This window comes from Tauraco erythrolophus, chromosome 24, assembly GCF_009769465.1.
Source record: "Tauraco erythrolophus isolate bTauEry1 chromosome 24, bTauEry1.pri, whole genome shotgun sequence".
In the NCBI taxonomy this organism is placed as follows: Eukaryota; Metazoa; Chordata; class Aves; order Musophagiformes; family Musophagidae; genus Tauraco; species Tauraco erythrolophus.
The window spans coordinates 5,295,319-5,312,636 of record NC_141488.1 but is presented as its reverse complement, the minus strand read 5'-3'; the positions used below and the strand labels follow the sequence as shown (position 1 = coordinate 5,312,636).

Genomic DNA, 17,318 nt, shown 5'->3' with positions numbered 1-17,318 from the left:
GGAACAGGCTGCAATTAATTTAAGGGCGATATTCAGGGAGGTTCCTGGAGAGGGCTGGAGCACACAGTCCTGCCTTGCTCCCAGATGCTTTGGTTACAGTGACACACCGAGCTCCAATTTAGACTGTCCCACCCCATGAATCAGCCAGATTCCTTGGACTCGCTGTAGAATAAACAGAAACGAATCTTCCACCAACTCCCAGAGAGTCCGTTGAGCCAAGGAGAGCTGTACAGAAGCTTAGGAATGGGAATGAAAAGGACTTTGTCACATCGGTTGCCCAGCCCTGCCAGCACCGGGAGAGGGGCTGACAGCAGTTTTTCCTGCTCTAGACCGACGATTCAAGGGCATTCAAAGATGAAATTTGCTTAAAGACATCCGGTTATGCAGAGCTGAGGGTAATAAAACGCCTGGAGAGATAGGAGGTTTTGTTATTAGCAGTGAATACTCCGTTGGTACCCATTTAATCCGGAGCCATCGCTGGCTACATGGATGCATTTGGGTACAAATTAGAGGGAGGCTCGTCCCAGCGCCGGGTCACAGACGGCATTAAACAGAAAGCTGCGTCTCCAAGTCATCCAATGCCACCTCGGGGTATCCCACAGCCCCAGAGCATCCGGCCCTGGGAACGGCTCTGCCGAGACGTTGAGGTGCAGCTGAACTCAGACTATTAAAAATAGGAGTCTGAGCTCCTGAAAAAGGGAAAGACTGGGAGCCAGGGCGGGTGCTGCCGAGCCATAAAAGCCGCTCTGTTCGCGGAGTCGCATGGGGAAAATGTGATCGCGGGCTGCTATTTTGGGGAAAGGACCGGAAAGGGCAAACAGTTTAATTCCATCCCGATGTTTCGCCCAATTCTCCTGCGCATTTTTCCGTCCAGCTCCTTGCTCCCTGACCTTATAGCGAGGGAGAAAGGAGGCTGGAAGCACTCCTCCCGAGGGAGAAAGGGGGCTGGAAGCACTCCTCCCTCCCCGCCTCGAAACAGCTTTTCCCCCAGCCAGGAAAGCAGCTGTTTCTGCAGCTCTGGCACGGACACCCGTGGCGCGGCGGGGGGCCGTGAGGGGAAAGTTCCTAATTTTGAAGCTTTTCCCCGAAGCGGGCTGCAGCCCCGGGGTGAGGCGGTGGCGGGGGAGGACGACACACACACGACCCCCATCCCCGGGGCTGGCAGCGCCCACGGGGCCGCGGCTTCCGCCAGGGCCGGGCTCCGGCAGGCCGCTCCCAGACGTTAGGTCATCGGGCACCGCTGCCCGGCGCTGCCCGCTGCGGACCCCCCCCTCGAGCGGTGCCGCGCCCCGGGGCCGCCATTGAATCCGTTGCCCCCTGAGCCGCGCTGGCCCCGCCCCCTCAGCGCTGGCCCCGCCCCCTCAGCGCTGGCCCCGCCCCCTCAGCGCTGGCCCCGCCCCTCAGCGCAGGCCCCGCCTCCCGCGCCGGCCCCGGCGGCTGCCTCGGCCTCTGGGGCGGGGCCGGCCGCAGTCGCGCGCAGTGCGGGGGAGGTGAGTGGGGTGGCGTCGCCGTCCCGGCTGGCAGCGGCGGGCGAGGCGAGCGGCGGCTGAAGCATGGCGCTGTCCGTGCCGGTGAACGGGCTGAAGGAGGGCGACAAGGAGCCCGTCATCGAGCTCTTCGTCAAGGTAAGGCGGGGGAAGGGGGAAGGGGGAAGAGGGGGGTTCTGTCCCGTCCGGTCTCGGCGCCGAGCGCGCCTCTCCCCTCAGGCGCGCGCGCGCGCTCCGACCGTTGGCCGCCCCCTCCCCCAGCCGCCGTTTTCCCGCCCGGGGGGCTCCGAGTTTCCCTCAGCGACTCGCGCGGGGCCGCTGCTCCCCGGCGGACTGGGCGGGGGAGGGGGTCGGGCGCCGCCTTTGGCACCCCCCGCCGGCCCCCCCCTCAAAAAGCCTATTGTCGGGGCTCCCCCCGCCGCGCTGGGCGCGGGGAGCCCCTTCCCGCACCCCCCGGGCTCCCCGGGGCCGGGGGCGCGGGGCTCTCCTCAGGGCGGCTCCGCGCCGCGCTGCAGGCGACGCCCCGTCGCGGGGTTGCCGCGCACAAAAGGTGGGGGGGGGCGGTGGGGGGGGGGGGGCGGTGCGGGGCGCCGGGGCTGAGTCAGTGTGTGCAGATGGAGCGAGCGATAAGGCGAACCGCGAAGAAGTCACTTTGGAAAAGTGTGCCCGCCTGCTTTTGCTGGAAAATTCTTTCCCGGGAGCGGCCGGTGCGCAGCAGGAGCGGGGCGTCGGGAGCAGAAGGGAGAAAGTCGCTGCGTGCCGCGCAAGGCATCGCCCCCGCGGGTCGCCTCTCTGCGCTGTGCGCGCATGAAGGTAGTAAAAATCCGAGTTACTTTTCACTCGGCTCCCTGCCGAAGGAGTCCGCTTTTGTGGCGGAAACCAAACATGTAAATGCGTCGCCAGTTTTTGTTCCAGCCTGGAAGAATGAGCATGTGTTGTGCTGCCCTTATCTGGCAGAGATACCATGCGGTATCTCCGCATGTTTTGCATTCACATGTTGCAGTATGATGCAATATTTTGCATCCTCTGGGGCTTTAGTGGTGCAGCATCTTACTTTTACTTCCTATCAAAAGTGCAGAGAGTAAAAGGTGCTGATCTTTTTTTTTCCCGAACTTACTTTGAAGAAAGCTTCTATAGAAACCAAGCGTTTTCATTTTTCAGATGAAGTTTCTTTCTGTTGCAGTGAGGAAATAATGGAAAGCCTTCATCTGAGATCTTGGGAAGCTTAGTATAAAAGCTGTGACGACAAACATGACAGTTTCCAGCAGGACTAGGTAGAGCTTTGCAGATAATTTATTAAATGTAGATTTTATTTATTAAATGATACTTTAAAAATACTGATTTTTTTCACATTTTGGACTTTTTACTAGCATTGAAAAGCAGTAACAGGACTCAGGGAAAGCATTACAGTGGAGGATTCCAGACCTGATTTTAGTCAGAATATTTAGGTTCTTAGTGTAGAGGTTAGAACTTACTAGTACAGCAATTAAGTTACAGATTACTTTGAATTATTTATAGCAGTACTTCTTTAATATAACATGCCAAATTATCTTCATCTGTCCTGAAGTTTGTTGGCCGATATTTCTTTTTTTTAAACAAACTAGAGCAGTGATTGATGGCAGAAGGATTTGGGAGGAGGGGAAATCAGCTTTGTGGGTCTGTTTAAAGAAGATATTTCATGTGTGAGGAGTAACATGGAAGAAGCTGTAAAATTAATTGTGAGAAAGATACGTTGGACCAATAAAGATGTGAGACTATACGAAAGGAAGAGCAGGGAATTTTCCTGTCCCTCGTAGTTGAAACTTCTTTGTTGGCATGGATTTGAGAAGGCTGTATTTGGGATTATCAGTGAGCAGTATCTCCCTCAAGGAAGCCTTTTCCCAGTGCTGTGAGTGACTGCTGCAAGCTGTGTGCTGTCTGCCTTTAGGACAGAGTTCAGGTTGAAAAAGAAGTTATTCTTGTCTGCCTTCATGATCTTCAGGTAAGGGTTATTTCCCTGTAAAATCCTGCAGAGGAAGAACACTTCCCCACCCCAGCAGAGAGACCAAAATAGTTGTTTCATCTGGGTGTTGCTGCCTGCCCCACGCTTTATTGAAGCTGTTAAGTATTACTGGAACAGTGTTTTCATAAAGCTCATAGAAGTCTCGTTTCCTACTTGTCTCATTAAAATGGTCACTTCATAAAACGCAAGCAGAATATTTATGGATATTCAGTAAAACTAATAGTGTCTGTCTAGAAGAGCACTAGATTTTGATTTAGTCAGATTTTTTTCCCCTGTAAAAGCGAAGCTCAGTTCCTGCTTTTGTCTTTTTCAGTTTTCACCTGGTTATGGGTGAAATCCAGAAAAAGTCTGAAGCTAGGGAGTGAATGTTAAACGAGATTTCGCAATGTATATAATCACTCTCCAAACAGTCTGTGGGGTCTTGGTTCTACCTGTGCACTGTTAGTCAGTGAAGCTCTTAAGATAGAGGTAGTGGAAAGAGTTCTTGACCAAAAAACCAAACCTGTGCCAAGTGCCTGCGGCTGAAGGGCGGTAACTGTGACCTGCGTACAAAGGATTGTAGCAGCCAGACTAAGATGAAACAAAGGTATGCATTAAAGCTTGAGAAACAAACCTGTGAAGCAGGAGAAGCTGTTTGGCTTCTTGCCCAAAACGTTGGGTTTGAGTCTTGTTAAACTGTGATCAGTGACAAAATAGGATGGGCACGGCGTGGGGAGGAGCGCACGCATGGTTGGCTTTCAGTTATGAATGACTCTGCAGGGCTGTTGGTCACCCGCAAATTGCTGTGATTTACCCAAGAAGACAGTGTATCAGTCTGCTGTAACTTGTATTTTCGTAGTTGGTGATAACGTATGCGCAGAATTAGGATACTTAGGTAAGAAAGTGGGTTACAGTGCTGAAACGGAGGGGAATAATCTGTTTCTTGGTCTCGTGTAATGAGTAGCTTCAGCAGCTTTTTCCTTATTACAGTGCTGGTGGGCTGCCTGCGGTCGCCTTTAAACTAAGTGTAAATATTTTTCAAGTCTTTCCTCTGAGAGCTGATTAGGAGAAACTAGTGATGTCTCTGATTTCGTTTAGTTTCCTCATGTGTTCACATGTTTTATTAATGAGGGAGGCCCACTTCCATTGTCTAACAGGAATATTTATATATGCCCTAGTGGCATTTTGGAGTAGTGAAGACTGCATTGTGATGAACACGCACGCAGACACTCAAGCGTTGTGATCTGAATACAGTTCGTGTAGGCCACTTGTAACAGCTGCCATTTAGTTGATCCTGTGTGGATTTTTATTGTAAATAAAAAGTGGGGTAGACTGCCTTGGTCAAACAGAACCACTCATCGGTGGAAACCACGGGACAGAGCTTACAAAACTACTTGTGCAGTTTCTTTAAGACAATGTATAAAGTAGACGAGGGTAGAAGCTGCCCAAAGCTCTGCCTTTGGTGTTCTAGAGGGCAGTTGGTGATTGCATTCTTCTTCTAATAGCAAGGTGAAGACACAGATGATCAACAAGTTCGGTGTTAAAGAAAAAAAAAACAACAACAAACTAAACAAGAAATTTCCAGTCCTGTATCTGCTGATGTGAGATGTAGCAGATGTAGGTAACCATTAAGGAAGGTGCTCTCTTCAACTGTGTAACGTGTGTATACTTGCAAATTAATTAGACCTTGGATTTCTGGCAGCTTTCAAATAAGATGTTGTGAAATTGGGCACCTGTTTTGAAAATCAGAATAGTGTCTACTGTCTGTTTACCGGTGAATTGTACTGTGATTTCACATTTAATAAGTACCCTGCTCTAAAACACTCCCAGGGATTGTAACAGGAGCTTGTCTAAATTTTTGTATATCTGGATTAAACAGAAATCTGGCAGGTGAACTGTTTGTCTTCCAGGATCTAGATCCGTTTTGTTCAGTTAAATGTTGGAGTTCCGTGGCAGGAAAGGGATGTGTGCATCTGCATCTCTGGCAGCAGGCTCGGTGTTAGCTCAGGGCTGGGTGAGAGGAGGAGTGTGATTTGTCTGAATCGCACACATTCAGGTCTGCCTTTGTCTTATGGTTGCCTGTGCGTATCCTTACGTAAGCTCTGACGTGTTATTCTGGAGTAGTATAGCTGCTGTATATTGGTTCGTAACAAACAATCCCACGATCGTGTTTATCTTCATTGTTTTTTTCTTTTTTTTTTTTTTCCAACTACAATATAGCTGTAAAATTAAAAGGAACATCAATATAAGGAAATAACAAGACCAGAGACATGCATTGTTGCTTCTCAGAGATAGTCTTGTCAGGGGCAAGCTTGTCACTTGATAATCTTATTAGATAAGTCTCCTCCCTACGTACCAGATCATCCTTTGGAGATTTTGGTGTAGTAACCTCAGCACCTGAGAACCTTCTCAGTCTGCCTTTGATATGTGTTTGGTATAGACAGCAAAATTTCGTGGCTGTCCTATTTCTTGTGAGCAAATACTGGAGTACTGTAAAAGATCTTCTTATAAACTGAGGCATAACCATCTTGGTACATCCTGTGCTTAGTTGTTATAAGTCAGGCCTTTTCCTTTGGCCAGCAAATTATATTCGTTTAAACTGTGCTTGGGAAAGTTCTCATAGCCAAAAACCTTCTTGTCTTTTTGGTTCGAATCTGAATGCTAATACAGAAACTGCTGCACTTGGTACAATATTGTTTAAAAGTACAGAGATGGTCTCAAGTGTAAATGTTGTTTTTTTTTTTTATAAAACATTGGAAAGTAAGATTGTAAACTCCTAGCAGTCATTTTCAAGGGATTACACAGATGAATTAGGTCTTCTTCAGTCAGAAATTGCTTCTGAGTGCACTTCAATAGTAATGGTTTTATTCACTGGCATCTATCCTCCCCTTTCTGATGACTGACATCTAGACAGCCCGGTGGAGAGAACTTGTGTTTTACTTTGCAGTTGAAAGATGTCTGCTGCTCGGGCACTTTTCCTCCTTTCCCCACAGAGTGGTTTGGGAACTGGCCGAGTTGCTGAGTTTCAGCTCCTTGCCCTTCATAGCCTGTTCGTCTGCCAGCTGGGATCGTACGGTCATCTGCAGTGGTGCTTCTGAGTCATCTGCTCCATGGTGGAGCCAGGCGCTGGGTGCCATGGATGCGTCTTTGAGCGTAGATACTGCTGTAAAAGATAAATCTGTCCTCAGTTTTCCCACATGGGAAATGTCTCGGGCTGCACATTGAGGGCTTGAAGGGGAAAGAGAGGTCTGAGTATCAGAGCACGTGTTGTGGGACAAATTTTGGGGCCTGGAACCTATGAAAAGTGAGGGATAAATGCACATCAAGGATCTGAGCAGACTGAGTCTTGTCCTTGATGCTTTTGTGTGTCAGTCTGGGATGGTATGTGCAGTAAGGAATTCACAGAAGCAGGGAAAAGCGTACTTAACACCAAAGTTCTTGTGAAAATATTTTAAGAGAATCCTCTTAAGAGATGTCTTGTCTGTGTACGGAGAAAATGGATTGCTGAGAAATAACATGTAGGAGGATCTGAGGAATGTTTGTGTAAACTCGGTTTCCCTGGTAGGAAATGGGTGGGAGGGTCTGGTAATCCTTCAGTGGGCAGCACTGTGACAGTATTAGCATTCGAAGACGTTGGTAATCGTGGACGCTCACCCCGGAGTGACTCAGTGTCACTGTCTCCTCTTCCACTGGTTATCCTGACCTAATCTTGTGGAGTGAAACAGTGAGGAGAGTCCTTTGTTTGAAGAGTGTCACTGTCTGGTGCGTGGGGTGAGCAGAGAAGTGGTTGGTTCTGTAGCTGAACTTGGGGCTTTTTGAAGGCTGTGCTGTCTGTTACAAAAAATTGTGTTTGGAAGAGCCTAGTTGGGGAATTCATTAAACTTCTAGCTAAATAGTAATCTATGTGCTTTGGAAAATGACTTTTGGACTCTGAGGTTGCAAGTTTGATTTTTAAAAGTGAACGTTGGTTAAAAGGGACAAAAAGAACCCTGGGCTGTCATCATTTTCTCGCCAACGTGAACGTGTTCACAGTCTCTTTTAAGAGAGACATTTATTGTGATGTGACTGACTCAAGGCCTGCACGCTTTTATAACGGTGTCTACATCAATTCCAAATTCTGGCTGGGCTGGAAATCCACTTAGAAATCCACGAGAACTACTTTTAAGACTGGATAACTGTACTTGGCAGTAATTGGATTTGTTATAATTTTTTTTTTGTTGTTAGATGTTCTCTTTTGCCTTGCCAACTGATAATCAACTCAGCAGTGCAATTCTATAAAACCTTAACTGGACAGCGTGGGAGAAAGTGAAGTGGTTTTGTCTGCCAGTGTAGACACTTAACGTTTGTCTAAGACAACAAACTTTAATTAAGATGGTTGTTCATTGCAAGTTGACAGTCCATGGAAGAATAATCTACATCTGAACTTATCCTTCTTTTGATTTTCATTTTCAATGTTCTTTGTAAATAAGCTGTAACAAACCACTTATTGTCCTGATCAAGCTTTTTTCCCCTTGCATATACTTCACTTCAGAATGATATCATTTCACTCTTAAAACAGATACTGGGTACTCACTCTGTGCTCATATGTAATATTCAGAGTTTGTAAGCATTTTAGCAGTTAAAGCACACAGAATCATTATGTTGCCTTGATATGAGTTTAAATAGAGCTTTGACTTCAGGAGCTTTAAATCCTTTATTTAGATTTGTTTTTCCTAAAAAAAGAAATAGTTAATTTTTTTAAATGTCTTTTGAGGTTTTTTTTCTTGTTGTTTTTGTTTTAATTCAGGGCAAATGTTTGTGACACAAGCCCTGAATGCTGTGTTTGTTTATGCTGAAGTGAAAAACATAAGCTAAACTGCTATTAATTACGAAAGTCTTTGTGTGCAAGTTCTCTGAGAGTTCAGACTTATTCCTTGAATTGTTGGCCAGACAAAGGGCAAGGAACTTTACATGAGGAAAGGAAATGACTTAGTTCTGTACACCGAATGTCCATGTTAGGTATAAACTAAATATAGGAGTGTAATCCAGGAGTGAAGTCATATCTGTTATGTTTTCCTGAGAAGAGCGAATGAGATCAGTCAGTGCTGCTGGATCAGCTTCAGAGTTTTTTGGCTCTGTTGGAGCATTACTATTTCGATGAGAGTTTGGTGATCTGTACTTTGGAGAGCTGCTTTTCTTAAATAAAGGAAATAATTTTCTACGTGGCTTGGTCTAAAAATAAAATCAAAGCAAGCCTAAGTGCATTTCTGTAGTCTTTCAAAGTGATGTATTAGCCGCCCTGGTGAGACATGCTGTACTGGAGCTTAATGAGATAAGGCAAAATGTCCCGAAGGAGGAAGTTCTCTGCAGCGGAAGAGCTTGGAGACCATCTCCCGAGGGATGCAGAACACATTCACAGAGGTGCCTTTTCATAACTGAGTTGCACATGGCTTGCTTTGGAACTGGAAGCACCAGAGAGCAAAGCCTTCCTCGAAACCTCTGTGCTCTAGCTGATCTAAAATAAAAAAGCCAACACCAGTTTCAGTCTGGGATAGTGTTATTCCTTGCTGGAGCCTTGTGAGTGTGCTGTTAGCAGGGGGTACAGGTTCAAACTGCAGCTTGCTCTCAGTGAGTTTTAAGAATTTGAACAATTTCTTTGTTCGTTGACACATTCTTCTGTGGATGTTGCTGTTTGTGTTCTGATGTGGAGGCAGTTGTGGTTTTAGCTGTATTCCTTATTTTAGCAGAAGTTCGAAGCTCCCAGGTGGTTGCTTTTGGCATTTTGGCATGAAATTCACTTGGACATTTGACACGTGGTCTCTTCTGCTCCTGGTAGGGTTTGTTCTAAGTCAGCCTGGCACCTTGAATGACCTGGCTGGTGGTGGAGAAGGAGCAGTGCACGAAATGAAGTTGGAGCAGCTCTTTGTTGTTCCCTTCTGCTAATCTGTCCAACTCATTGCTCGTCTTAGCTCTGTAAATTAGGTAATAAAATACCATAAACAGGGTTCTTCTGTTTTTCTGTCCTGCAGAAATGATGCATGTTCAAAGGTTTGTATGAAGAACTCTTAAATGCCAAAGATAAAAATTTTACTTGGTCTTCTGAGCCCCAGTGACCGGGTTTGCAGTTCTTTCCTATGATTTTTATAGACCCTTCGTTATTTGGTGAGGAGGTTTTGGAAATAGGTCTCTTGGGCTGCAGCCAAAGCACACGCTGTACCGTGTTAACAAATGTAGTGAGTGTGGGAGGAAAGAAGGGTTGTCACATACAGTGCCTATTCCAAGTTCTTACGTTAGGTACCCAAAGGCACGTTTCAAGCACCATAAAAGAAACCCTCAGTACTGTATAGTTAATTACCTGCTTATAGCTTCGTGCCAGAATGTGGCAAGAATCTGTCAAGCTGATACACAGCAATTTTTAGTGGGTTTGGCCCTGTTTGTCTTACCGAGGTTTGTTACAACTCAATCACTTTGTTTAAGGTATTGCTGTTGGAGTAAGAGGGACAGAAGAGGTGAGATGGCCGCTGCCAGTAATGAGTAACTGCGGTTTTCCTGTGTCAGACTGGGAGGTGGTCGTGTGTGGCTATCCACAATAATCCCATTTTTGTATTCATGGCATTAATCACTGAAGAAAATGGTGGTTAGTATTTAATGCAGGTTTTGATTCTGACTCTTCATCTGATTCTCCCAAAGGATGAGCATGGGATAATTTCTTTTCTCCAAAGAAACTAGCAATGCTTAATTAATTTCTACTGAATTATAAAGTTACTTTAATACATCAGGAACATCCCATAGCTTTTTCCAAAAGCTTTACAGTGAGAGTTGGGTAGTAATGAACAAGAGTTGCAGGAAAGTCTACAAGAAAAGTCTGCTAATTATTTTATTAGGAATAGCACCATAGGAATAAAAATAGCATCATCCTAAAATGGTCAGTTGCTGTTACAGTCAAATGTCTAACACAGTGGTGGCTTGTCAGAAAGGTAATGACTCAAGAGGCTACTTGAATGGGCTGATAAACATTCCTTCCCCTGGTTTAATAGCCAGATCTCAAGTAAATGCAGGGAGTTCAGTTCATATTTTTTAAGCTTTTTTGAGTTTACAGGAGTTCAACCTGATGTGGAGGATGGATTGATTACCGATTAAGCAAAGATGATGGAGCTTGTCAAGAAGCAGTGGTAACTAAGGTTGCCTTTTCCCTGCGTGAGGTAGATGTCAATGAGCATAAAGAAAGTGTAGACTAATCATCTTGGGCTTTGCAGTTAATTCTAGGTATGAGCATTGGCCTTATGCTTTTTGTTTTCTATTTTTCCTATATTTTCTTAAAGGACTAGCTATTTAAGATAGCAGTGATTACCTAAATTCTTCTACAGAACTAAAATTGGGTGGTGGTTGTGATTTGAGAGTTTGAAGTCTAACTTGATACAATGTTAGCAAGCTTTTAAAAGGTCAAATAAAGGGATTAGACTAATCAGTGTAGTTTGTATGAAGACTATGACACAGGTGCTCTGAGCTTGATTTGGTGCTTTCTGAGGTCAACCATCTTCAATTTGGAAATGAATGTACATTTGTTTCCTGGAAGATATTTTCTTATTGTTAGGTGACACATGAGATACGTGCTTATCTTATCACTTCCTTTATGGAAAAAAAGTTACCTTTGGAGTTCGAACGCAGTTGAAAGGTATTGGGGAAACTTATGGTGGAGGTTAGTTAATAATGGCATTAGAGAACAAGATTAGTAGAGGTGTAATGCAGTGGTAGTGCCCTTCTTGCACTGTCCGTGATGCTGTAGGCACATCTGCTGCCGGCGCACAACGTGATGAACAAAGATGAGTTTGAAGGAATAGCTAAATAAGGTGCCGAACTGCTGGCCTTTGAGGTGATGAGAATCATGTTGGATGTTTTATTTACAATCTTTTTAGCATTGTGAAGGAATTGCAGGAGTTAGCTTATTTCTCAGAGACATTTGAGAGTGTGAATAAATCCTCTTAATGGTTGCTACAAGCTTATTTTGTTCTTAGACTGCATCTTTGGTGACTTTTTCATTTACATTAGCAGTGAGCGAGTAGGATAGGTTTCAAAATGCATTAGACAGCTTTGTTCAAAAGCTGTTCTGTGGTATGAGCTGGAATGCACAGGACCTGTGCCTTGAGACTTGAGATAGCAGCAGCCTGAAGCTGTCCTGAGACTTGTCTTTGCTCCTGTCTCTTTTTAAGAGGTTGACGTGGATCTTTAAACGTGCAACAGTTCTTTACCTGTTAAGAAAAGGGCACCACACAGAAACAAAAGCTGTCACGCGTAAGTTGGGGCACCAGCTGTCCACTGTCCCAGAGAGGCAAGGTAAAAGGTGAACTGACAAGCAGAAGTGTCCCTTTCCTCTTGTCATCCCTTGGAATAAATCTGGTTGAACCAGATTTAGTTAGCATCAGAGTTCAGAGCTTGACTCCAGCTTGCTCCCTGACCTGTTCCTCCCATAAAAACACAGAGCAACTCCCTTCTCAAACTAACAAATCTGAAAGGGTGTGTGAGTAAATTGAACTTTGAGTATTGAGGACAACACTTTTTCAGTCCTGATCTCTGCAACTTTTAACCCATTTTCTTCTTTTGAATGATGCTTCTTCAGTATTTGAGACACTGGGACCCTGTAAGGTATGTTTTGGCTTGCAGAGTGGATGCTTCCATAGAACATCCCTGAAGCTCATCCATCTCCTGCATGGAAACACAGAGCGATCAGTGTAGTGGCACCGCATGGAGGAGGCGCTTGGTTGGTGTTACATCAAATGCTGTTGTAGTCCTTTCCTGGACATAATTCCTTACATCTTATCTGAAAACACTGCCCAAGAAACAGCGTGGAATCCTGTTTATTCAACTCGGCAAGATAAAGGTCTGAGCAGATGTGCAAGGATTTAGGCTGATGTTCCCAGACCATTTTCAGTATTCGTGTGTGGAACATCCAACTGCTCCTTTCTGTGTCCTGTGTTCTTTCACCTCTGGAGTTTTGGATTGCTGCATTTTTTTCACTTGAGTTACTTTGTTAGTTTACCTTAAACCATTTCCTGTCAAAACAGTAATCCATACAGGATTAGTATTAATTTACTAATTTTTTGGAATAATCTTACTGTTCATGAAGCGTATGAGAGCGAGGGTTATTTGCTGTTTTTCTCATGTAGCTTTTCCAGCAGATTTTTTTTTTCTTTGTTAGAACTGAGATATGTTTCAAGATTGCTGAGTTCAAGATTTGAACATACCATCGGATCCGCATTCCCCCCAATCTGTTTATTTGTTGGAACATTAATCTTCTAGGCTTTGCAGATTTTGTATTCAGGGAGTGGGGACTTCCTCGATGGTGTAATCAAATAGCTCCAGTAGTTGTCTTTGGTGAAAGGTATTCTGTGAGATACTTCTAAAATGCATTTTTCCCTCTTCATCCAAACTTTATTTTTTCCTGCTTCTGGTATGTCAAATCTGAGAGAGATTCTGTTGATAGTTTTGGATAAATTAGGAGACGGTTTTCTGGTGTTCTGCCCTTTTCTTTTGTTTTATTTACACAGGCAGAGACTGAACTGTGTTAAGATTTCTCATCAGATGCACTTTGACTTTACTATTATTTCTGCAGTCATTTGATCCAGTTTGGAAAACTTGTAGTGTGCTCCTTTTAACTGGTTGCCGTTTGAAACAATTTTGCAGGCCTTTGGGACCAAAGGTTTCTAGAATTCTGTTTTACTCTTGAGGCTTTCAGATACGTACTATATAATAAGGGCTTTGTGTCCTTTTAATTGTTTCTTTGCATGTCTGTTTTCCTTGTTAGTCTTTCTGTAAACTTCAGCACTACCTTGGTAAAGTAAATACATGCAGGTTCTTGTGGTAGGAGTCAAGTTAATTGTTATGCAGCTGTAAAGACAAATATTTTGCAATGGATTAAAATGGATTTTTTTTTCCCCTTCCCTTAGCTTGTTTAGCTGCTTAAACAGTTGTATCATTACTCAGACTCTGGTTTTTTTTGGGAAAAACAATCTCATTTGAATGAAATCACTGCTTCAGGGAAGAAAAAGGGAGGAGGTGGCTTCCGCATTGGCTGGATCATCTAAGCTCAATCTTCCAGACAGTGGGATAAGGAGTTTTTTTTTTTTTCCCCAAGTAGTTGGCACTCTTGCATGGGCTGAGGTACTTGGCATTGGGAGTTGCCAGTACTTTTATTATGGCTATGGTAAATCAGGTTGACTTCTTAGTGAGCATACTGATTTGTTTTGCTGCCTTGTAGCTCTTTCATTCTTATTTGAACTTCCTTTCTTATTTAGGTTTCTTTAAAAAGTAGCCGTTTGTTTTTCATATCATACTCTAGGGTGAGTGCTATGGTGTATGTATGCCCAGCTCTTTCTCCATGTCGCATCTTACAATTAATGAGGTCAGTTTTGCCACCTTTTCAGAACTTTTTTTAATTACATTCAGTTTGTGGAGGGTAACACAACTTTGTTCAAGACAACTGGGTACCGTTAGTTTTTTCTTACTGACAGATCCTCTGTGGCAGCTGTCAGCTTTTCAAGCTGCTTGATGGCATCTTTAGCATGGCAGGAGTTGGCCATGGGTCATGCTCAAATCAAACACTGTGTTTGACAGGATATTTTCCCTGGTGGTAAATGAAAGCCAGACTCTTCAGAACTAGTCCTCAATCAGTATAATCCTTAAGCAAAATACTCACAAGTGGAAAATAGCATGTTTCATTGTGGTGTGTGCTGGTGCACTTTTTTCTGTCTGGTCCTAATCCATACAAGTGAAAACTTGGCACTCAGTGAAACCTAAATGTGTGATGATGTTTTGAGTATGTGTCCTTCAGTCAATAATGGTAGGTGGATTTGGTAGCAATAGCTGAAAATTAGCCCTAATTGTAGAAAGGTTTGCATTATTTAGCAATAAAGATTTTTAGGCTTTGTTTTTCTTTATTTTGAAAAGAATTTGAAATAACAGCTCAAAACTTCTCTGTATAGACTGAGTATAATCTTGTCAAATTAACAAATAATCTAGGCTGACGTTAGCGTAGAGAAATCCGCGTTTAATATTTTCTTTGCTCTGATGGTGATGAGGATTAGACACTGGAAGATATCTTGGAATACTATGGTCTGAATTCAAAGAAGAGGCAATGACAGATTTCTGGCCTTTAATAGTGGGTTTAAGAAACCATTATTATATGCTTAACCCCCTGCGTGCCCAGTCATGTAGAATTTCAGAATATTCTTGCAATACTTAAAAGTTTACAGTTAACTGTCAACACAGCTCTATTCCAGTGGAAAAAATCAGGGTCGGAACTGTCGCAGAAACATCTACCAAACTCATTTCCCTCTGAAAAAAATACTGATGTGACTGAAAGAGAATATTGTGTTGCATCCCCAGCATGGTGGTGCCCTCGATGACTGGTGGTAACAGGTCTGTGCTGTGGCCCTTGGTGCATCAAGTACAGGAAGAGAGAAAACAGACCTCTTGGGCAAACAGTTACATAGCAGAATTCCTTGGCTCGAGAGCACTGAAGCCAAAAGTTTCTTGGCATTCTGGCTGCATTCCTTTTCCAGTATGTGCTCAGAATAACTTGGGACTTTTTGGAGCAGAAGTGGGACAAACGTTTGAATGTAGACATAAAAGTCTATGCTCAGTTTAGCTGTTCGGCTGCAGCTTTGAAAATGTGTGTTAGTGGGCTATAATCCTTTTTTCTGATTCAAATAATCCAAAAAGCCTGTCTTACTTAAACAAAAGCAGATGCTATTCATTAAGACGTTTGTTCATTTTGAAAGTTACACTTACGTTGGGAGAGCAGCAAATTTTTGGTACAAGTTGGCGTTACAGTGTAAATGCATTTGACCTTCATTGGTTGCTTTGGTTTTGGTGTTGGTTTTGGCTTAGGAAAATGGTCATTAATGAAAGCCACAGTTCAGTGCTATGCCTTAAATTTTAAACAATTTTTTTGTGCAGTTCTATGACTTGAAAATGGCTTTACTTTGAGTTCCAGATGGCTTAAGATTTTTTTTTTTTGTAGTACAATAAACAAAACCGCCTTCTGAATTTGGGTTTGGTTTATTTCAGTTGCAATTTTTTAATCTTCCACTAGAAATAATAAAACTCTGTGGTGGAATTATATCATATGAAAGAAGGCATGGTGTTTAATCCAATACCCTAACTTTCTTTCAAACTGTATTGTTGTTGCAACTGATAAATTCCAAAGTCTGTCTGATATAAAAATGTTTAACATCTCTGTCATTAACTTTTTTTTTTTTTTTTTTTCCTGTGCCCTTGGAACTTTGTTTTGCTGGTGGAGGATCATTGCTTTTCTCTATCACATTTGACCTGGGCAGCCAAAGACTTGATTGATGGTGTAACTAACTCCTGAGTTCAGGAAAAGCACTGAAATTTTGTAATAACATCTTCATATTTGGTTCTTTCTGCAGAAAGAGTCTATCTTGTGCATAGGGGAATCATTTTGCTTTTGCATCGCATGCTTTCACCAGAAGTATTTTGATTCTCGAATTCTGAGTAACTTCTTTCTACATCTGGTGATGGATCATAAATCTTTAAAGCTCTTAATCAGCCCTCTGCAATGAGTTTTTAAAGCTGAGTTTTGCAAAGTGAATTATAAAAACAGTTGTCTTCCAGGTGCTTGCCTGTTGTCCATTAGGACACTATTTGTGCATTTTCAAATAGTAGCATTGTTGAAGCTGCCATAAAACTTGAAGGCTGAGCTCAGTTCTGAACCAGAGAGCTGTTTTTACTCCAAAGGGTGAATTAGCCTGGGCAGTACAAAACTTAGATTTTCCTTAGATGGGGTGAAGTGTAGTCCTTCTCAATATCACTTTTCAAAGGAAGATAAGTTCTTGCACGCGGCAAGAAAAAAAAAAAAGGTAGATGAGGATAAATCTACATTTGACATAATTTACCTGTGGGAAGTGTCTGTTCCAGTGTAAACATAGTAGTGTAACTATAGTGGAAACATCCATACACTGCTGTCTGGAGGGATGGCATTGCTTTTAAATATTAACATCCATAAAAGCATACACCTGTTGGAAACAGACTGCAGAGTGGAGTCTTTCTTCACATAAGCATCTTGTGAGGTAGGAACACATTAATCCATATAATAGCCAGAATCCTCACAGCAGTTAACATGCACAACAGGATATTGTGGATTGAGCTGGTGTGAAGCAGAATGCCCAGAGTAACCAGACTGAGACTGTTTGATCCTTTTTGTAGGTGCTTTTAGAATTTAGTCTCCTGAACACTGAGAAGTCACTTGCCAGCTTTTAAGACAATCATAAATTTGCTGCAAGTTTTACTTGACTTTGCAAAGATAAAGAGAGCAATTTGTAATTTATGGCAGAAAGACAATTTCTTTCTTCTTTCAAATCTTCATTAATGACACTAATAAAGAAAAATGGCTCTATATATTCTCCACGACAAAGTATTCAGAAGGATTGTCAGCTCTGACAAGAGGGATGCTTGTAGAAATGAGACCATAAGCTTGAGGTAACAAATCAGTTTATGAATCCTCATGTCCTGGTATTTATTAACAACTATTAAAGGAGTCTCAGCTTTATCTGCAAAGGCACTATGAGTTTTTAAAAACAAAATAGCTTTCTGAATTTAAGACAGTTTCAGCTTTCTGATTTCCTGATCTTTGAAAGTCCTGCTGTTAGAAAATCCTACTGTTACTTTTAACTTACAAAGTCTTTCTTCATTCTCCCTGCTGTGGCCCCCGCTCAGTGCGTGGCTGGGAACTGGCAGAGAATTGAAGGAAAAACAGTTCTTTTGCATGAGTGTCTAAACCTTTCTCTAGTTAGTTCTGGTCCTAAAGCTTAGTTCTCTTGTGATGATACTTCTTGTTGGCTTTTCTTCTCCTC

General features: G+C 43.2%; 1 protein-coding gene across 2 annotated transcripts in view; it reads left to right on the top strand.

Annotated features, from left to right (window-relative positions):
• Positions 1-1,516: 1,516 nt before the first annotated feature.
• CLIC4 (CLIC family member 4) overlaps positions 1,517-17,318 on the top strand; it is a 31,066-nt gene continuing 15,264 nt past the window's right edge. The window contains exon 1 of one of the 2 annotated variants that reach the window (XM_086625989.1): positions 1,517-1,625. In XM_086625989.1, coding sequence (XP_086482115.1) covers positions 1,554-1,625 — 72 coding nt within the window. In that variant the 5' untranslated portion in view covers positions 1,517-1,553. Of the gene's footprint in view, positions 1,626-2,223; positions 2,301-17,318 lie in introns of those variants that run through there. The other variant, XM_086625990.1, reaches the window with a different exon arrangement.